General features: G+C 38.8%; 1 protein-coding gene across 8 annotated transcripts in view; it reads right to left on the bottom strand.

Moving 5' to 3' along the window:
• The window catches only part of KASH5 (KASH domain containing 5), a 36,352-nt gene extending 13,576 nt beyond the window's left edge, over positions 1-22,776 (bottom strand). For 2 of the 8 annotated variants that reach the window (XM_020792733.3, XM_073004560.2), the window contains exons 1-12: positions 20,437-22,776; positions 18,926-19,091; positions 16,517-16,633; positions 13,854-14,034; positions 11,560-11,727; positions 10,556-10,685; positions 9,995-10,045; positions 8,243-8,320; positions 7,652-7,708; positions 5,541-5,600; positions 4,645-4,709; positions 810-897 (exon numbers count right to left, since the gene is read on the bottom strand). In XM_020792733.3, the coding sequence (XP_020648392.3) occupies positions 810-897; positions 4,645-4,709; positions 5,541-5,600; positions 7,652-7,708; positions 8,243-8,320; positions 9,995-10,045; positions 10,556-10,685; positions 11,560-11,727; positions 13,854-14,034; positions 16,517-16,633; positions 18,926-19,001 (1,071 nt within the window). In that variant the 5' untranslated portion in view covers positions 19,002-19,091; positions 20,437-22,776. Of the gene's footprint in view, positions 1-809; positions 898-4,644; positions 4,710-5,540; positions 5,601-7,651; positions 7,709-8,242; positions 8,321-9,994; positions 10,046-10,555; positions 10,686-11,559; positions 11,728-13,853; positions 14,035-16,516; positions 16,634-18,925; positions 19,092-20,390; positions 20,407-20,436 lie in introns of those variants that run through there. The other 6 variants (XM_020792739.3, XM_020792737.3, XM_078376998.1 and 3 more) reach the window with 6 other exon arrangements.
• Positions 22,777-22,831: the final 55 nt, after the last annotated feature.

Below are 22,831 nucleotides of genomic sequence, written 5' to 3'. Positions count from 1 at the left end.
TCTTTACTTACAGCAGCAGTTCTCTTGCACAACATTTACTTTTCTCCAGCATTCAAACAATACTCATGCATTTTTCTGAATTGTTTTATAATTAAAATTAAAACTGATAGTGTCCTGACTGGCTGTTTACTAGCATGTTTACACAGCAAAAGAATGGCCACAAAGCTTCAGTTAAAAGACTTTCAAAAATATACTGTACTGTTGCAATCCCTTTGCCTGTACTGCTTTGCAATTTCAGAAAACTCTACTTGGCTTTATAAAACTGTTATTAGGTAGGGCACACTAAGCCCTATTTATAGAGAAATGAGAGTAAACAGCAAAAAACCCTTCATTTTACAGAAATGGGATATTATTCTGTACCAATGCTGGGCTTCCTTATAACCACAGGAACCCAAGGTTCAGGCTCTGGGTTAGTTACTTGGGAGCTTGACTAAGCAGCTAGGACTGCAGTTAGTATCACGTTCCTTATCATTTAATACCAACACTGGTTTATAAAATATATTACATTTATTAAAAATAAAGCTTTAGTTACATGTGATTAAAAGAAGGCAATAGGTATAAATGAAAAGAAACTCCAACAATTTAGAAGCAAATATAAAAACATAAAAGACAACAACAGCTGCATTCAGGATGTGCTATGGGTTTTTTAAATCACTTGATAGGGCTCCAATTTATGTACAAACCATAAACACAAATAATCATGTACAGGCAATACCTACTTGATAGTCACAGATATCTGCCTCCCCTTTATGGCAGACACAATGGTGTAAAACTCCAAGAGAATATAATAATATGCTATTACTTCTTACCTTCTGTGATTCTTCTATCTCTGTGCACAGTGACTGTACAGGAACTTGTAAACAAGCCTTCACACTTTGTAGGGAATCTCTTGATAGCCTACATAAAAATAGCTATCACAATGTTCATAACAGGGATATATACAGAGGATGAGAAAACTCGGTAACATCTGTTTAAGAATTGCTCAAAGTCTAGCTAGTATCAGAAAATTCTCAAAATATCACAAATAATTATTTGGCCTGATTCAAAGCTAGATGTGCTTCTTTAAAAGTTTAGACTCAAAGAAGGCAGTTTCTGCATAGCAGCCCTATGTCATCCTGTGCTTTTTATTTGCTTCTTCGTCTTTTTTTTTTTTTTTTTTTTTTTTTTTTGGGCTGGCTCAGAGGTGGCAGAATGCTTAGTTGCAGATTTATTTTGTTGTTTTTTAGAAACATGTATCCTCCATAAGACGACCAATATTCCACTGGAAGTTATTTAGGGGAAGAGTATCACATCATTGGTGTAGCATCAGGACTACCATAAATACAGTATGAAAAACATGTGATGTTCATTATAGAAGTTTGTATTTGTAACTCTAGTAGAAGCTAATGGATTGCATCCAAAGGTTACAGAAACTTTTGGATGCACTCTTGGATTAGGATGAAACAATTATTGGAAAAGAGTTACATATGGAATTTTTCAAATATTGTTTTCTAGACATTTTGAAAAAGATTCAGCGTTATGTCTGTCAGAGATGATTAGGTCCAGGGGAACCCTTTTTAGAAAGAAGGCTAGATTAGACAACTCTCATGGATTCTTTGCCAGCTCTGATTTTAAAAATCTAAAAAAACCTCCTCTCTGGGTTTGCCCCTTCTCACGAAAGCGCAAGGCATAATTATCTATCCTTCCTACACACCAAAATGTAGCCCCAGTCAGAAAGAATTATTTCAGATTTTAGTGAGTCTCACACGGAACTGGGTCACAGGGCAGGATGTGCGTGCGTAAGACAGATACAGACAGGTCTTGAAAAGGACAAAACTAATTTCTCTGGACACAGCAAATTAAGCTGCATCTGTTCTACTGCTTGAGCACTCCCAAGTATAGCTACCTAGAACAGAAGGAATGTTTTCCTAAATATTTCAGATGAGGACAAGCTTATGTGTCAATTCTGATTTCTCTTGGTTGCTCTCATTTTCTCACTCTCCTCCATTTCCATACTAGTTTATAATTTTGTAAAATCTACAGGAAAAACTTATATATATTTAGATGTACATTTATCCTAATAAACACATGCTTGTATAAGAGTTGCCATACCTCAGAGTAGACTTTTTGGCCCATGATGGTGATGATGATGATGATTATATGCCTTTTTGCAAGCTTTACTTAATAATGATATATTCTTCTGCTAATTTTTGCAGTTTTGTGGTTGCATTTTTATTTTTAAAATGGCACAACAAACTTTAGGGAAGCACGTAACTATGTTTCAGTTTTCATACTAGTTCAGAACAATGAAAGCTAGAGAGATTTGTATCAAAATAAATACTGAACAATCTGGATAGTGTATCCATTAACACTTTAGGAAGAACCACATGCTATTTTAGCTATTGCTGATCATGTGGTTCCTGAAGCACTTGCTTTTAAAAGGTCTACTATAGTTAAACAAATGTAAGAGTAGGTAATATCTTTTATAGAACCACTAAAAATCAAACAAATTGCAAGCTTTTGTGGAGAGAATTCCCCTCTTACAGGCTCAGCACAACCCTTTTAAGAAGAAAGGCCATCACATTTATTATACATGAACTTTACTATCAAGAATTAAATTATTTTAAAATTTATCTTCTAAACTTGGAAAACAAAAGAATGAAACTAATTCAAGAAAATTTCTTTTCTTTTAAAAACAAGGATAGGAATTATATAAGCCTGATGGTTTGTTTTTTGTGAGGCCCCTCTGCAATCCCACCTGGGAGCAGCAATACTCCTCTAAAGCAAAGTGTTGTCCCCACTGAACATCTCATTCTAGCAGAAAATCCAGAATAGTTTTTTTTTTTCAATATGGCTTCACATGAAATGGTGGATGGGGCTCCTAAAGACTCCTGGAATCAGTAAATAGGACACTGGCTTAAATTCATGGGGATGCGTTCAGGTCTGTGGAGGAGATATCCAGGAATGGATTAATTCCTTTCTCAGCCCACTCTAAACAGGAGGAGTGAACTTAGAAGAACAACAACAACCACATGCTCCTCCCAATTTTCCTACCCTAGTCTGAGAAGGGAGCAGACTGATAAAATAACAAAAGGTAGTAAAAGCCAGGGAATTAAGGCAGAGATGACGTTAGCCAGCGGTTGGGTGGATCTGGATGCTTCCTCCTTCTCCAACCATAATGGACCTTCACAGAGGTAAGCCAATGTTCTAATCTCGGTATGCAGGAAGCAGATATATCCAGGAATGGGACCTACCCAAACAAGTTCTAGGTCTATAGGGAGGGAGGTGGCTCACTCTTTAGTCAGAAATTACTTGTTAAAGGACACATCTCAAAGGCAGCAGCTGCTGAAATATGCTTGTCAATCTTATGAATGTGGAAGGGTCAATCTAAGTAACCACTCTGCAAATCTCTTCCAGAGCAAAATATACTTTGAAGGCTAGAGGAGTAGCTGCTGCTCTTGTAGAATGGGTGATGATATGACCACGCTTCAGGAGGTGAGAGACCTCATAAAGCTAGAAATATGCAAGCCTCAATCCATTTGGAGAAAACAGAAGGGACATCTTTTTACCCAGAGAGGTGGGAAGGAAGGAGAGAGAGCTACATTTCCTAAAGGATGCTTTCTTTTGAGATAAATTTTGATTTCCCTTTTAATGTCAAGCCTCTGCCACTCCTTTTCCAAGGGGTGACTGAGGCTGCGATAAAAGGAAGAATGTACAATCTCCTGAGACCTATGCAAGGCTGTATTAACTTTAGGGATGACGGAAGAGAAGTATAAATTCAGAAATGTTATGAGCTGAAGCAATAGCAAACTAGGAAAGCCACCTTGAGGGAAACAAGTTGAAGAAAGACAGAGTGTAAAGAATAAAGCTGTTCACACTTTCCCAACATCAGGGGCTTTTCCAGGGAGTCTTCTCTTCTCATGAGATGGCCAAAGTATTGAAGCCTTAGCTTCAGGATCTGTCCTTCCAGTGAGCACTCAGGGTTGATTTCCTTCAAAATGGATAGGTTTGTTCTCTGTGCAGTCCAGGGGACTCTCAAGAGTCTCCTCCAGCACCCCAGTTATAAAGCATCAATTCTTCAGTGGTCAGCCCTCTTTATGGTCCAGCTCTCACTTCCATACGCAACTACTGGAAAAACCATAGCTTTGACTATGCAGACCTTTGTCGGCAAGGTGATGTTTCTGCTTTTTAAGATGCTGTCTGGGTTTGTCATCACTTTCCTCCCAAGAAGCAGGTGTCTTTTAATTTCGTGGCTGCTGTCACCATCTGCAGTGATCATGGAGCCCAAGAAAGTAAAATCTGTCACTGCCTCCATATCTTCCCCCTTCTATTTGCCAGGAGGTGATGGGACCAGAGGCCATGATCTTAGTTTGTTGTTTTTTTAGAGTTAGTAGTCAAGAACAATTGGACAGCACCAAGTTGCCTACCCATGGGTTTATAAGTAGGCATTTAAAGAGTTAAACTGCTGTGTATTTCATGAATTCTAAATCATTTCCCTGTCCTGGAAAGATATTTCTTAATTCAAGATATGAGGATGATTTTAAGGACAATAGCAACACCAAGTTTCACTGGCTGACAGGGCATCACATTTTGTAATAAACTTACTCCCCCTGCTTATACTAGGTACCACAGAAGAAGAATCTTCTATATACTGCCAACACTTACATGTCTAGGTCTTGATAGTACTGGTCCTGGTGGTCTTGGTGCCTGCTGACTTCCAGTTTTAATTCCTGCATGGAGATCACAAGGAGAAGTTGGCATATATAAATCTCAGGTGCTAGATCAGTATCTGAGGTGAGCCCTAAAAGTCTTTATACTTCTAGCTTTCTAATGACACTATATTCAGTTCCATGAAAATTCCCCTGTTCTGTTTCTTAAAACACCAAAGGATTGCTTTAAATGTTTTCTCCCCCGGGGTGGGTCATCACTGGTGCTCCTGGTCAGCAATTGGACACCACCCCAGACACCCGAGCAGGATCTTCAGACCAAGCTAGTGCTGTGTCCAAGGTTGGTATGGAGTAGGGTTGATCAGCATGGGAGAGGGAGGAAGCCCCAGTGGTTGTAAAGCACAAAGTAAAGGGGGATGAGCTGTCTATCAGACAGGGGCCAAAAAGGAGATGCTAGGAGAGACCAGGAGGGGTCCTGGGGAAGATGAGAAACAGGTGGCACAATTGAGGAAAGCAACGGACACTTTAGAGAGGGAGAAGGAAGGGGCCTAGGGATGTTCTGAGAGGATCCCTGGCCAGGGAATCCTCACACAGCTCCAGGTACCTCGGAAACAAAGCACCAGGCAAAGGACGTCCAGCCTGTTCCCAAACCCCAAGTCCCAGCACTATAACCACCACTGACAACAACAACTTGTGAAGGTCCAGCTGGGTCCTACACCCCAATGAACATTACCAATTCAAATTTAGGGTTCTGTGCACATAGAATCCAAAGCAGAAATCTTTGAGAAATATATAATATATCTGTCTTTCTCAAGATACCTGAAGTCAAAATTATACAGTACATTTGCCAGTCCAGGTAGATTCCTCCAAGTTGCAAAAAAAGATTCCTTTTACCTCTATCACCATTCGGTATTCATCCAGGGTCATCCTCAGATCTTCAATTTCTTTCGTTTTCTATAAATAAACAAACAAACAAACAAACAAAATCAAAATCAGGCAAATAAAAAAGGAATCACGTTCAGATTAACTGTGGTCTTGTAGAACATTCTGTCACCAAACAAATTTTAAAATATAAATGTTTCTTTTTGCATCAAAATTCCACCCAGCCATGAGATGATAGTGACACCTAGTGATCCCTGAACACAAGCACAGGAGATTGAACATTCCCTGCACGTTTTGCAATTTCAGAATAATATATAAAATTATCAATAGATATAAATAGGGTTATAAGGTATAATTAGTGAATTGTTTGGATAAATAGATTTCAAAAATATTTTCACAGACTAAAACGTGCTCCTGATTTTAATCATTATTTTAATACAAGCAATTTTAGTTAATATTCTTAATTCAAGTACTTATAAAAAGTACTTTACAGATATGTACCATTTGAACATGTATTCCATTCCACAGTGACAGAATCATACTGTTTTCACCTGTATGTAAATGCATTACTTTAAAAAGATGAGAACTTAATATATAAGCTAGCAACAACAGTGACATACAAGTTATTCAGATAGTTGTATTTCTATATAGAAATAAGAGATCTTCTAAGACAGATCTGCATGATATTTTCACTTTTAGCACTTAAACACCTGGCTAACATTCTGATATTTTAACATTTGACAACATTTGTTTTTATTATTATTTTTTGTTTGTTTTTGCTTGTAGTTTTATATTTGGAAGTCACTCGGAAAGCATGGCCAGTGGGATGGTACATAAAGAATTTAAATAAACCAATAAATAAAATAACATGTGGAGAACGATAAATTGTCCTGCCTACAGAGATGGATGTTGCATGTAACTTACATCCTATGCGCACAACTGAATGTTATTATTCATTAAATCACCAACAAAAGTCATCAAAATAGAAAACGGTCCATACAGTGAATTATTATCAAACCTAATGTTCTAAAAGGCAGCAAGAATTTTTCATTTCTTTATTTTAAAAAATCTGTAAAACTTGAAACTTCATTACTTTATGAACAACAGTTGGCGCTGTTAACACTCAGATTCCACTGACTCACTCCCAAAATACATTCAGTTTTTTATTTTTACTTCCCTCCACCTAAAAGTTTTCAGTTTGTTGTTCAACTGAGTTGTACAGTTCATAGGTCTCATTAAAGGTGGAAAAAGTTCTGCAATGATTTATCTCATTTTTTTGCATCACAGACACTTGACATTTTAACAGGGGTGTGTAAACTTTTTATATCCACTATATCCTTAGACCTCTTCCTTTAATAATTTGCTAGCATGTGCTTGAAATAGGACCTTCTCAGCTGTTGCCCCCCCAACTTTGGAACACCCTCCCTATAGAGATCCGCCTGGCTCCAACACTTTGGGCTGTTCAGCACCAGGCAAAGACGTTTCTGTTTAGCCAGCAATTTAATTAAATAGTATCCTTTAGCTGGCCGGATGAGCAGCAGGTTCTATTAATGATATGTTCACTGTTTTAATATAGGGTATTATTACAATATTGGGTATTTTTAATATTTTTAATGTTTTTCTAAAACATTAAATTAATATTGTTGTATGCTGCTTAGAGACCATTGGTAATGGTGCAGCTAAAAATTCCTATAAACAAACAAACAGGTGTTTGGTGCCCTACCCACTCTGGCAGGCACTCACTTTGGAGCGGGCATCCCAGCTTCTGTGCCTCACCTCTTCCGGGCACTGGTGGTTTGTTCTCATTTCTACCTCTGAATCCTAGTCCTCATCTTTTACTCTATCCATCCAGCCATTCTCAAGCTTTTTTGTTTTTTTGGGCCATGGCCATAAAAACAATATGAAAGAAATATAGGCTGAATCAGATTGTGTAAGATGCATAATGAAGCTTATAAAGTGGTGTGTGAAGAATTGTTTCCAGTCTGTGGCCCCCTTCAAATGTGCCAGGGCCCCAAAGGGGCCATATGGCTGGCTTGCATCGAGAATGGTCACACAGCTTTTCATTTCTGCTACCTTTTAAATTACAAAAAATTCAGTGTTCATACTCCATATATGTGACTCACCTTATTAAGGGCAGCATCTTTGCAGGAGAGAAGGTTTTCATACTCAGAGAGCTGGAACTGCAAGAAAGCAATACAGTAAATGCCTTTACATTATACTGTAATAAAAAATGAAACTACAAGAACAACAGTTAAAGGCAAAATTACTGTATTTTTCCATTTATAAGATGCCCCTCATTTATAAGACAACCCCCACTTTTCTAACCCCCAAAATTAAAAACTTAGCTTTGAATATTCAGCCTCTGGGTTCAGAACGTTGGACATTACGAGTCCCTGTTGCATCTGAGCACTGCCTATAGGCTCCACCTCCAAGGAGGTGTGTTCCAATTGGTTTGTTCAGCGTCAGCTGACATCAGTTTCATAAGGCTCGTGATTGGAGGAAGCCAAGTTCCTGACACTAGGATGCTTGTTTACAGAGGCAAGGTAAGGGCTGTTTTGTTCTCTCCTCAGCTATCTCAGTTTACTTCCATGTAAAAGACACCCCTCAAATTTTAGTGTAATGATTTTAGGAAAAAGAAGTGTCTTATACATGTAAAAATACAGTAGTCCTATTTTAAGTACTATAAGGTTAAATAATCCTCAGTTTGTTAGTACCTTAATTTTGGCCTTCTTGGTAAACAGCTCTTTGATTTTATACTTAGTGCTTTCTTTTTCCTGAAGCAATTTCTTGTTCTGTAAGACAAATACAAAAACACCTTTATCCTTATTGCAGAAATAGGCAATTCTTTTGCACTAGCAATCCTCTAGGAGCACACAGATTGCCCAAAATGCTAAAAAATGCAAAAAGGAGGAAAAGAAACAACAAAGAAATACAATAAATGGAAGCAGGTAGAAGTCCACTTCTGGTTTTGAAGAGCTGGTATATTTAGTGGGTTACAGGGGAGTTGTTAACTTTTGAAAAGGTGAGTTATCACTCTATGAGCCATTTTTGAAAAAAAAAAGGCAAAATGGTTCACCTTTTTTGCCAGAAAAAGATGGCAGTGTGGAAGGACTAGAGAAGAAACTGCATGTTGTCCACTCTGCCTTACTGTCTTGCCTTGCCGAGACAGTTAGTTAACTATATCAGTGAGATTTTAGTTGTTTTCCAAAAGAACATAGAATGACATGCTATTTCTCATATTGATTTTCTTCCAGCTCCATCTTATATTCACAGTGGACATTTCTTCTGTACCTTAATGCCATAGATGCAAATGCTGCAGCCTCTACTAAGCCACAAAACTCAGCATCTTGCATTTGATTGTATTTTCCCATTGCTAACATGTCTGAGTGCAACTACACCGCAAAAAAATGCAAAGTGTCTGCTGTGAAGTTGCACCTGGGATGTCTGATTTCCCCCAGTAAATTCACTTCAGCAGATCACATGACAGTCAGAGAGAGAGAGCAGAGGAAATTACCTATCTTCATTTATGAGCATCTTGTTAAAGCAGCTCTACCACAGCTGTCCATATTTGCAGGAGACACAATTACAGCAGAGCAACCATAACAAGTTGCAAACAAGGGCAATTTCCTCCTCTCTGCTGATTTCCTCAGGAGTCATCTCTTTTACCCTGCCTTTTATGTGCTCCAGCACACCAGCCCTGGCATCAAGCCTTTAAAAAAATAAAAAGATGAAGAAGCTCAATTGAGGGGAGATGATACTCCTCTCTCCCCAACTTAGGGACACAAGCCTCTGGTTGCCAACTGTGACAGCTCAAACAATCACACTGCTTGAACTGATATGAAAACACTTCATCAGAAAAAGAGAGAGAGAAGCTGCGGCAGTAAAGGGGAACATTATGGACTGCAGGGGAAAATTCTAGGATTACAGTGGTGCCTCGCATAGTGATTGCTCCATATAGGGATGAAATCGCTCTGTGATGGACTTTTTGCCATCGCAAGAGCGATTGCTTTGCGATGGCCCCTATGGGGAAATTTTGCTTTGCGATGATCGCAGGGAAGCGATCATCGCAAAGCCCCCATTTTCACCCAGCTGATCAGTGGTTCCAAAATGGCCGCCGGGTAAACAAAATGGCCACCTGCTGTTTTGCCTCGATTTAGAGGCACCGAAAATGGCCGCCGCAATGGAGGATTTTCGCATAAGGTTAATTTTTAAGCCCATAGGAACGCATTAAACGCGTTTTAATGTGTTTCTACGGGGTTTTTAAAATCACTTAGCAATGAAATCTCTTAGCAGCGATTTTTGCTGCACCGATTAACATCGCTAAGCGAGGCACCACTGTATTCACGTTGTCTTGTATGTCATGCAGTGAAGCTGACTATCCAAACCCCTGAACATTTCCTCCATTGTGTGTCCAAGCAGTCACGTCCTAATTTTACTTTCTGAAAATCCCAGTTGTTCCTGCTCACCTCCTCCTGCAGATTATCCACTTGAACAGAAAGCAACTGCTGTTCTTTTTCCTAAAATATGGGGAGAAAGTACAGTTTGATTTACCTTTATAAAGAGGTTGAAAACACAGGATGCATCGATGATTCATAAATGTGTTACATTTACATTAATGTGTGAAGCTGCTGAACTGCCAAACTATACATGACAGATAACTTGTCACTACAACAGAAATCTCTTTAGTATTCAAGAGATTGGTAAACTGCACGGAAAAATCATTTACAAAAGAAGAAAGTGGTTATGACCTTACTGCAGGTGAGAAGAGCTACTGCTATGATAATTATGCACAATCAGAACCTGAGAAATTCCCTCTTGTGATAACATGTTATCTGTAACACAACTGGGCCCTTAAAGTCTTCCTACAAACTGACCATGACAATAAGTTATAACCTGAACTTACCAATCAAGCAATACAAATGTTATCATTTCATCAACTGAATGCAAGCTAAGACAAATCACAAATGTATATAAACTTATAAAAAGAGAATCCATTGTACTTATATCAAGTACTCAGAAGGCCGTACCATCTGTCGCACTTGCGTGTGCAGTTTATTAGTTTCTTCTTCCAGATTTTTTGAAAAAATCTTCAGATCTTCTAATTCATTTGCCATGACCTTAGCTTGCTCCAGGGCTTGCTGGGTGCTGTAATAAACACTGCAGATATTGAGTTAGGCTTTGGATTCTACATCCAAAGTTTAGCATTATCAAGCAATGTCAGAACAAACTGAATGGACAAGAAGAGGAGTTGGAAGACAGTCAAGATCCAATGTGGTAATCAAAATAAGGAGCAATTAACCATGGACAATTCTGGCAGGTCTAAACAACAATCTTCTGTCCCAGAATATACCAAAGATTTTAGACTACAAAAAATTCAAAAAAGGGGGAACTGGCTGGAAGTCCACTTCTAGTTTTGAAAAATTGAGCAGTAAATTCAAATAGGTCCCTGTGACCTAGTTAAAAACCTAATGGCTACTCCTGGAAAACTGAAGGAGTAGCCGTTTACCACTGTTCCCCCCCCCCCCAAAAGCGTGGGTTGGGATGGAGGGCTTTGGAGCATGAAAACAGCCTGGGAGGACCACATGCAGCCCAAACACTTATTTTTTACATTGAGGTTTCAGGAGTGAGTACTCCACGGTCCAGAGGTGAGCAAGCACAAACAACTGCAAGTTGCCCACCTTTGAGTTACACGGGGTCAGGCCTAAATGCTTCTTATTGTGTTATGTCTGTGTTGAATTTTCTTAACAATGCTGCAATACTGCAAACATAACTGAAGGTTTTCTACTGTTTCTTATAGCCTGCTTTTCACTACTAAACCAGCCTCCCTGAACCTGGTATGGTTTCTTCCAGATGTGTGAGACCATTGCTGCTTTTACACCTGGCCACACCGGCTGTAAGATAAGAGTTGTAGTCCAACATGTTTGGAGGGTGTCTGTTTGGGGAAGGATTGACTAAGCCTTCTACTGTTCACTTCCCTGTACTAATCCTAATCAATTGCCCTATATGTGTCAAACCCAATGCCTGTACTTACCTTCTCAGCTTCCCATTCAGCTCAGTCATCTCCTCAGAGAGTCTTGAATTGAGCTCCTCTGCAGCCTCAATAGTCTTTTGCAGCTTGATATTCTGCCTTGCCAGTTTCTTGTTTCCCTGCTGAAGGTCATGTATGCTATTTGTTAGCTCTGTAGCCTCTTCTCTTTGGCTTAAAAGAGTTAGAAAAAGCCAGTGAGCCAGAAATTAATCTTTGCCATATTGTTCCATGATAATACTAATTCTACCATGTGTATATGTTACTATATGCCCTCCCTACTGTGTGCAATGATGGTAAATTCAGTTTTGAATGCCAGTCTGTGCAGACACTATTAACTGGTACGTCTTGCTATTACAAATAAGCAGGCATTCAGTATATATTATGCCATTGCAATCACTTATTATTTTTATTTACATCTTTTCACAACACTAAAACATAGCCATTTATTTATTTACTTATCTATATCTCACCTTTCTACTTAAAAAGAACCCAAAGTGGATTACATCATTTAAAAGACAATGTTTAAAAGGTAAAAACAGTAAGTATACAAATATTTTAAAAATAATTAAACAAATATTATATTCATAGTGGTAAATAAAATAATACTAAAACACATTTAAAAACAGCGGAGCACAACAACCCATTTTAAAACCCCTCTCAGATCACCAGTTATTAAGGGAAAGCCCCCCTAAAGAAAAGTCTTTGTCTGTTTGAGAAAGGACAACAAAGATAGGGCCAGCCTAGTTTCCCATGGAAAGGAGTTCCTGGAAGCAGCAACAGACAAGACCCTCTCCTGTATCTCCAAGTATAGCTGTGAGGATGGTGGAACCGAGAGAACGGTCTCCCCTGAAGATCTTAAAGCTGGTGCAAGCTCATAGAGAGAGGAGATGCAGTCTTTTAGATGCCTTGGACATTTATAGTGCTGTGCTACTATAATAATAATATATGTGAAGGACTAGAGTTTCCATTAACTGGCTTTTACAATACAGTATTGTGACCAGAAATTTTTTTTAATGATTTGTATAAAAATAGCAGTTTGTGACTGTGGATTGCCCATAAAATGTGAGTGAAAGAGAGCCAAAGTGATTCTACAATACTTGTCTGGAAGGAGCCCCTCTCTTCAGTACAGCTGTATGCTGTTGGCTGAAAGATTCTAACTGATCGATCTGAGTATGGGATCTATGCCTGGATTATAACATGAAATTCCCCACTCCTTTCCCCTAATTATTTCAGCCAGACCTGCAAGTGAAGAGATAACATTCTCTTTAATTTGATTTAGAAGAGGTAGCCATGTTAGTCTGTGTTAGCATATCAAAACAAAATAAAAATAAAAACGACAAAAACATAGTGGCACTTTAAAGACTAACTCCTCAGATGTCTGAGGAAATGGACTTGTCCATGAAAGCTCAGATTAAAATATAGCAGTTAGCCTTTAATCACAGAATCACAGAATAAGCTAAGTTGGAAGGGCCATAGAGTCCAACCCTCAAGTCCAACCCCCTGCTCAAGGCAGGAATCTAGATCAAACCAAGTCTGACTAATGATTGTCCAGTTTTCTTTTGAATACCTCCGGCACTGGAGAATTCATCACATTCCAAGGTAAATGATTCCATTATCGTACTGCTCTAATAGTTGAGAAGTTTTTTTCCTGATATTCAGCCTGTTACCATGAACCCGTGAAAATGCAGCAGAGTTAAGGTTTTTTCAGGTCCACAAGGCAAAATAAATCACTCACCTTCAAAAGGTAACAAAATGAGTACCTTAAATAATTGTCCACTATCACCAGTACATATTTTGCTCCACCCAAAAGGTCCAATCAAGTCTGCATGCACCAGCTAAAAAGGCCTTGTTGTCTGACTAGTTCGTTCTTTACTTTTAGGAGACATCTTAGATTTCGCCAGTTTACAAATGTTGCAATCTAAATAGTTTTTAACACTCCTTCAATTGAACACCTTTTGCCATTGTTTGTATTTTCTGAAGTGTCCTGAAGTTCACATGACCTAATCTCCTGTGTAATAAATGTTTAAAAATATATTAATGAAAACACATAAGCAGCAGTAAAAGGGCCCAGAGTTTCCATGTGATTTATGAATCGTACATTTCTATTGTCTAGTTAGTAGTTAGAAGAAGGGGCTCCTTATGCAGCTAAGGAGATTCATCAGTCTCTGCAGACAGACATAGCAAACAAAATCTAACTTCATGAAATTCTGTGTATGTGAAAATAGAAAGCACCACATTTAGGCCTAATAATAAACTTCTGTAATATTAAGACCATATCTAACTAATATATTACTAACCCTTCATGTCGACAGTCTGCAATCCAATCTTTCATGACTGCATAGAAGGTAGAAAAATCAACAGTAACCCCTCTTTCTTCAGGGTCCAATCTCTTATACAAAGACCGAAACCTCCAGTCTTCGCAGCTCTCCCCCGTCATCTCCTGTAAGTATTCAATTATTCGGAAAACAGACACCTCTCCTACAACCAGAAAAGAAGTGGAGGTACAACATTTTAATATAAATATTTAATGGACATAGAAGAGAGAGAAAAACAGGGTTTACCTCCTTGTTCATATACTAGTATAGTCTACTGTAGCATGTTTTACAGTATATATCATTTCCCCTCTTATCTAAAACAAGAGTGAATTCTGTCTGTGGTGGGCAGGTTGTCTATGAAATCTGAGAATGCCCTGTGGTTCCTCCAGGAAGAATAGCCTTCAAGCCATGTATTTCCCTATCTTCCTCTGTATTGGATAATTACAAGTATTTGAACTTGTGACAAAAAGTTCATCACGGCATCTGTTTGCCACAAACTTTTACTTTCCAAGCCTGTATTTTCCAATAAAAAAACCTGCAAACTCCTTTCCATAAGTTAGTAGTAAAATATTGTATTATGAAAATGCAGTTGCTATTTCTTCATATGTTTTATAATAATTTTGGGTTAGTCGCACAATTTTTCTATGCTTTCTTCGCCTTTATCAACAGTTAGGAAACATGATTATACAATATTGAGGTTTGTGGGATTTGCTGTTAGCTGAAAAAGCATTACCTAATCTGGAATGCTCTATCTAGCTGGCTGGATAACTTAATAGCATGGAGCAGCAATGGAAAATTTGATTCCCCACTGTGCCTTATAGAAGAGCCAGCCTGATCTTGAGCAAGCTACACCAACCCAGAAGGAAACTGCAAACCACTTCTGAGTACAGTACTCTATACCTAGAACATCATGGAAAGGGCTGCCAATGAATAAAAAAGTGTGGTCAATGGGCTGCATGTGCCCCTTTGGCACCTCCCCAAACTTTTTTTAAACTTTTTTTTTGCTGAAAATGTCTTGTGTTATCTGCATTTTTTGCCCTCACTGTCCCCAACAACCCCTTCCAAACTGATTTTTTTTAAAAAAATAGAGTCCTAAAATACATGAAGGAGCTACAGTATTTCAATTTTTTAAAAGGCTTTTTAAAATAAAATTATTTTCCGGGTTGGAGCATAGGAGTGGGTGTTGCCCTCCATGCTCCAGGGGTAGGCATGGGTGACCCTTAGACGTCTGGAAGTTTCTTGCCCATGTTCTCTGAGAGCATAACTTGTTCTACACTTTACAGCATAATCTTACAGAGGTGTTAGCAGATTGAATAACAGGAACATCAAAAGCAGAAATAAAAATGTAAAGGACAGGGGAAAATAGAATAAATCAAGAGAATGAAAAAATAAAGATGACTTCAAATACAGAGAATTGTACTGTATAAGATCATCAGGAACAAATTTAGGGAAACCAAAGAATATTGGTTGCCTGAATTTCAAGAACAGAAATAAAAAACCTAGAGAAGGTATTTTAATGTTCATGAAAAAACAAAGTAGCAAATATATTAGCAAAAAAATGTTGACTACTAATGGACATCAACAATTCTCTGAAACTTGATGTCAAGGATAAAATCATTGTGCGGACTAACCACATTAAAATCTCTTATGAAATAAAAAACATGAAGTAGAGTTTGGGCATGACTACACTGCAATTTACTCTGTGGTTTCTGCCAGAGTTGGCACAGTTAAAATCAATGTATTTTCTGCCAACTACATAACATTCAGCTAGCATGGATAAAAATCAAGTCCTGGATAACTGACATCATGAAGGAGACGGCTGTACAACTTTTATATATCCTAATAAATTCAAACTAAAATGAGAGAAGTGGTCCTTCTATCTTTTTTGACTTATTACTGATAAAATTGCCGAGGACAGCTGCAGCTGATGGAAATCTGTTTTGGTGAAGGTTGGGGAGACAGAGGCGAGGTAAAAGCCAAGCATCGGCTTTTTCCTCAGCCGACGCTCGGCTGGGGTTACACTGCCTTGTGTGTGGTGGGGAGAGCCCACAGAGTCAACATAGCCATCTTCCCCGCCTTTTCTCACAGCCATCATTCAGCTAGTCACAGTGATGTTTCTTTTTTGTTGTTGTCGTTAATAAGTAGCATGGTATTAGAATTTTGCTGTGTCCATTAGGGGAATATTTAAAAAAGGAAGATGGAAATAGAGGAGGGGGTTTCTTTGCACCTCCTTTTAATGTCACAACCCACCTAATACGTCACAAGATTGTCTCCTCAGCTATCTCTGCCCATAGTTCCACTTGGATATGGGCTAACTGTCCACACAGGCTACACAATCAGTTAATTAGGATCAGGTTGAATAGTACCAAAAAGAATACATGTCCTACTCTTGTGCCAGAAAGATGCACAACAGCTCTTAAAGGGGGAGGGTGAACAAACATGGATGCCGTCATTTGGTTCGAACTAACTGTACCAACAGTGATCCATATACCCATCTATATGCCAGTCTGGACAGGCTCCATGACAGACATCTGCTGCTAAACTTTTGTAAAAGGTACCTGCACATTTTAACAAACAAATATCAGATCTCATAGTAGTTCTGAAAACTGGTGGTTTTCACTTAAATTAAAAAGAAAACTTTCTACCTGTTTGTTCAGGATCACAGGCCTTAAATGTGCATTTCAGAACGTGTTCTTCAGAACACTGGCTTGTATTTAGGATGATGTTCTTGCTACTGATGACACTGTTGTCCCAGGGTACTGCTAAGGAATGAGGAAGTAACATTTAAAATCAATTAGATTTTTCTTAAACCTGGATTATCTGTAGATCAAGTCATCCTTCTGGAACTGTTATGAAATACATTTACAATCTCATTACTGAAGTGAGGAAGTCTGAAATAAATCTGCTCGGAAAAAAACTTGGTATGAATTTATAGATACTTGTTATGTCCATATCTTGAAAGAGGGAAATCTGGTTATTGTAAAACTCTGCAGAACCTTTAACATCACAACGTTTTTATGACATGGAATCCATTCTAATTTTACAGAAAATCATACTGACCAGTTTCTGTATACAGTATATAATACATCAAGAAGGGTCCACAATAAATTCAGCTGAAAAGAAATTACGGAAAAAGATCTGCTACAGTATTTGTCTTAATGGAATCCTCTCTACCTTTCAGAGCCTAATAATATGCCTTTTCTCTCCATATATTCCATTCATAAATCTCCATCTATCTATTAATTTCAATCAAAGAGTACCTCTCATTTCTATCCAAAGCCCACTCATTTCATAGAACCTCATATCCTCAAACATATTCTCCTCACCAGAACAAAACTAGGTTAGTAGTTTTTGCAAAAGACTGAAAAGAGTCCATATAAAACTTCCTGTGGTTCTATTTGTTCATTCAACGTATTCTTCATTTGTTATAAAACCAATTGTGCTAGCATTCAAATGAAAAATAACAGGGTAGATTTACCTAATCTGTGTTACTCACACACTCCATGGTGCTGGATAAGTACTACATAAAGAGAACATTATGATTGCTAGTAATGGAAGTTAAAAGCCTAAATGGGATTCATGATAATCAGTGCTACCACCATTACAACTGTCACCCATATGCCAGATATAGCACAGCAATATTTGGTTGTTTGATGATACAAATGGGAAAGGAGAATGATGCAAATAGGATGGAAGAGATTCCACCTTTGCATACCAAATACATTTCATAAACCACAAAACCTTGTCAATGCGGCAAACTTGACCATGCGCTCACAGTCTCGAGATTAGACTACTGTAATGCACTCTACATGGGGCTTCCCTTGAGATTGATGCAGAAACGTCAAATGGTCCATAACATGTTGGCCAGATTACTAACTGGGGTGAACAAATATCATATTTCTCCCACTCTGGCCACCTTACACTGGTTACCCATTAGATTCCACATCAATTTCAATATGCTAATGATTGCATATAAAGCCCTAAACAGTTTAGGACCTTGATACCTGCCAGAGCGCCTTCTTCCACCTACTTGTGTCACTTGTTCCAGCCAGGCTGGGTGGCTGAGAGGCTTAACTCAGAGAGAGGTCTGGAAAGAAAAAACTAGAAACCGGGCCTTCTCCTTCCTCCTGAGATCTACCTAGGTCCCTCGCTGGGAATTTTTAAGAATAAACTTAAGACCTGGCTCTTCAGGCAGGCCTTCCCTCCTGACATTACTTAAGTTCTTTCTCTGGTTTTTCCATCTTGGATTATGTTTGCTTGTTTTAGATGATGATGATGATGATGATGATGATGATTGATGTTTTTAATTCTATTGCTTTTTGGACTGTAAACCACCCAGAATAGATTTATCTAGATGGCCGATATAAAAGCCAAATGAATGAATAAATAAATAAAATAAACCTGGTTTATTATAAACCAGAATCTCATGGATTAGAACCAGTAAACGTCCAATCCAAATCTCCTTCTTCCATGAAATTAACTTGGAGACGTTCATACATTTCAGCTTAACATATCTTGTAGGATTGTTTGGAGGATAACGTGGAAAGTAAATAACATCCATGTTGTCCCAAGTTCAATAAAATAATACTTGGATCGTATGTGAGACCACAGATCATTTCAGATTGCAAGATGATGCTATGATAGTTCTTTCACAACCAGTATTTCTGTACTGGAGCATTTCTCTCTCAAGTTAGGAGTCAGGTAAATTCATAATGTAAGAAAAAGAGCAAATTTTACATAAACTAAGTTTAATTTGATAAATATGTTATTTTTATAATAATTCAGCTTTACATCTATTTTTACAGGCACTTTGGATGAATCTTGTGCACAGTTTAGTAAACTGGTTTAAGGTTGCTAACAGTCTCTCAATTTTAGAGATTAGACTAGTCTCCGGGAGTAATTTTCAAGTAAATAGGTACTGGATCACAATCATTACCATGTGGTCTATTTTCTTAAATTAAAAGAGGAAGGGCGAAATGGTTTAAGGAACCAATATTTTTAATTAAATATAAAATACTGAACCACTGGAATTATCAGGAATGGCCAATACTTACTTTCTGTTGACAAAACTGCAGTTAGTTGTGCAAATACTGCATTTTCGGGAGACTTTTGATAAATATCCTCCATCATTACAAACAGATAAATTTGTCTACAATCAGAGCTGTGTTCCGCAGAAACATTTTTTTCAGGAAGAAATCACAAGATAACTTGTCTATTTACCTGCAGCAAATAAAGCAGGAACACAATTCTAGTATCTACAAAGTAAGATGCCTCTGCAGGGAATTAATTATTTGCCAGGTTTGTCAAAGTAATAAAACACCAGGTTGAATTAGTACTAATTAAGCTAATTTCTTAACTAGCCTGTACCAAAGGCATGACAATTGATCTATTCAAAGGGCATAGGGCAGATAAACCTTTGAAAGTTGGAAAAGTCGTTTAAATATTATATTCAACATCCAATGATGAAACAGAAGAGATTTGCTTTCATGCTTTTTTGTGTGGTTGTAGTAATAATACACTCCTGACCAGTTCTGAAGCTTTTCTTTGCTTCTATCAGAATTAGGAGTGAAAGCTGCAATATATTCTCATTACACTGTGGGCTTACAAATGGGAAATGTTTAACATAGATAAAATTTTACAGCAGAACCATTAATTTCTCTTCTGCATGTATGTAACGAATGTGCACACAATAGATATGCAGATATTCAACCATTACATAGAGCCAGAAATAGACTGTATTGTTTCCTGTCATACAATCTCTCAATAGCAAACACATCTAAACACATGTAATGAAGTAGCTCATAATTTCACATGTATTTATGTAAAAGGTATTAAGATAAGAACCATCCACACAAACGTCTACCTTTCATTTGACAAAATTGTTTGGATACACTACAAAAAGTATGTTCTGTAGGGGAGATTTTGAGGGTGGCTTCTCTGACCATTTAAATGGAATAATAATGTATTTAATAAGGGGTGGTATATTAAAGATAGTGGGAGACTGACTATACAGTTCTTTTGAACACCACTAATTATTTGTATTTTATTCATTTTGGACGATGAGAGGAATTTTATAGCAATCACAGAGTGGAAAGTCTAGGAGTATTGTCATGGAGGGCTGAAGAAAAGGAAATATCTGAGGTAAAAATTAACTGTGGCGATTCTGGAATAGGAATATCACATTTCTTAAGATACTGACAGACACAGGTAGCTGTGCTATTATCTGCAGCAACATGAACTGTTTGTAGGTTCCTCCATATTACATATTACTAGTGTTTTCCCTAGAACTCAGCTTATTATTAGTATATTATAGTTACTGTATTATAATTATAATTATCATTATCGTAGTGTGGGTTTTAACATTTAAAACAATTTTTTCTCCTCCACCGAATTGCATGAACAGTCAGTGCCTGGACCCCAAACATACTGGGAACGAGGGTGCCGAATGGTTTCTACTTCCATCTCTAGCTCCCCAGCTTCCAACGCCACAAAAAAAATTGTTCAAGAAGCTGCCATTACTTATGCGTAGCGGAAGAGGAACCGTCTCGAAGTATTTCAGGAATACCCTGGGAAAGGCGACCTCGAAACTGCGGCAGAGGAAGGAGATAAAACGCCAGAGAACCACCTCCGCAACAAAACTAGGGAAAAACCAAAACAAATCAGAGAAAACCCCTCGGTCGAGATGAGGGGCCCAGCAGCCCAGCTCCCTCCGTGAACAGGAGACCCAAGCTGAGGAGGGAGGAGGAGGAGGAAGGCGTCTATGAGCGTCGTCTAGGCAGGGCGTCTCTGGAGAAAGGCGGGAAAACTCAAAGGGGGAGTTAGGGCAAGGGCTGGGGATACACGATGTTGCTAAACAAAAAGGTTTTGCTAGGACGGCTAGACGGACTGTTCTGATACTGTACTCCTTAAAATGCGGTCTCTGCAGTCCCGTTTGCCAGCTGTTCCCTCCTCCTCGCCTCCCTACTGTTCTCTCCTAACGGAAGCCACCGGGTAGAGTTTGCAAGAGCTTGAGAAGGGCCGCTGAAGACATTTTGGAGATCGGTCATTCAGAGGGTACTCGACGAAACAGTGCTCCGTTTCTTTCTTCGGTCGTCTCATATCTTAACCCTTTCTCTCATCGGTCCTCACTCTGCATTTCTTTTGTGGTTTATTTATATCCTCACTTCCTTTTCTCGCCTCATAATCCTCCCCCTTTTCTCGCTAACGTGCAGGGATTTATACTCCCAACTCAGCCATTAACCCAGTAAGGAGGGCGGAGATGAGGTGGCAAGAAAATGTAAATAGAAGCCAACTCCCCTAATGCTTTTAGAAGCAAGTCTCCCCTGTTTCTCTCCCCTCCGCCCCCCATGGCTCACTTAAACGTCCCAGTGAAACAGCAACGGTAGGAGGTAATAACTGATGATGTGATGAAAGGCATTTTAGGAGTATCACTTGCTGTTTCCTGCATTTAAGGATGGCCTTTTAGAGCCTCTTGCAATATTCTGCATGGAAGAGTTTTGTTTCAGGAATGCATTGCCATCAGCTGTGGTGTTGTGGGGATAGGCTGTGGTATTGGGTGGCTGTGTGGGGTGGTGGCTGCCTTCCTGCCACCAATCTGCTGACTGGTGGCCAGTAGGCAGAATGGTGGGGGAGGATTTGTTTGTTTTATATGAAGGACGAATAAAAATGGGTAAATATTCATCCCTTTGTATCCATGGGGGTGTCTGGAACCCACAAATACAGATTGATGAATATTTAACGAATCAGCTATATTTTTATCGGAAAAACCAGTCCATTTTTATATTCGTCCCCATCTCTAGTTCAGACGCTCCCCGCTTATTTTCACACCCGACTGGGAAGAGATTCCTTCAAGCTTTGAATAACATTAGTCCACCTGTATGGCCTCCAATCTCTCAATGGTCTCCTCAGACTGTTTTGATGGCTCTTCCACGCTCAAAATTCTAACCTGTGGCTTCTACTCCTCTAAAACTTCTTTCTCTAAAGACTTCATTTCTGGTGGCTACTACATCTGCACAGACGGCAAGTGAGTTGGCTGCACTGCCAGCTGATGCACCTTATATACAATTTCACTTTGATAAGGTCATCTTATATCCTGATGTCTCATTCCTCCCTAAGGTGATTTCATTCCTCCCTAAGGTGATTTTGAGTTTTCATGTTAATCAGCCTTTGATCCTCCCAATGTTTTTCCTAACCCTTCTTCTGATGTTGAGCACATGCTCCATTCCCTTGATGTTCATTGGGCTTTGGCCTTTCATATTTCTAGAACTGAGGACTTCTGCAAATCTCCCAGACTGTTTGTTTGCTTCCACAGTCCTCAGAAAGGTCATCTGGTCTCTTCTCAGTTTCCAGATGTATAGTTTCTGCCATCACTTTAGCCTATGAGCTGGTTGTCAAGGACCCAACAAAAATACTGAAGGCATATTGCACTAGAGCTGTGGCTACCTCTACTGCCTGGCTACGTGGCAATGAAGTCTCTGACATTGTCAGTCAGCTACTTGGTCTACTACACCATCGGCCTTTGTTACACATTACAGACTGGATGTCAGAGCCAAAAAAAAGCAAGGGCTGTGCTGACTTCAGTTTTACTGTGACTGCCCTCCTTTCGATAAGTGAGCTTGCTAGTCACCCATTAGTAGTGCATTCACACAGATCACAAAGAAAAAAGAGAGGTTACTTACCACGGTTCTTTGAGTGGTACTTTGTGAATCCATGTGTCCCGCCCAACCTCCCCGCTGTCCATCACAGGTTATCTACAGTTTTCTAATTATCAGAGCTATGACAGCGGCGGATGTTCAGAACTGAAGTATCATAGGCGGGTGGGGCAGGTGCACCATTGGGAAAAGTTCTATTGGTCAGTTATTTAAGCTCTAGAATATTCCAAAGAGTCCTGCGCAGGCACAGTTTAACCCATTCGTGTGGATTCACAGAGTACCACTTGAAGAACCATTGTTATAGGTAAG

This window comes from Pogona vitticeps, chromosome 6 (assembly GCF_051106095.1).
Source record: "Pogona vitticeps strain Pit_001003342236 chromosome 6, PviZW2.1, whole genome shotgun sequence".
Taxonomy (NCBI): domain Eukaryota; kingdom Metazoa; phylum Chordata; class Lepidosauria; order Squamata; family Agamidae; genus Pogona; species Pogona vitticeps.
The sequence above is the reverse complement of the archived record's forward strand: the minus strand, read 5'-3'. Positions and strand labels throughout refer to the sequence as shown.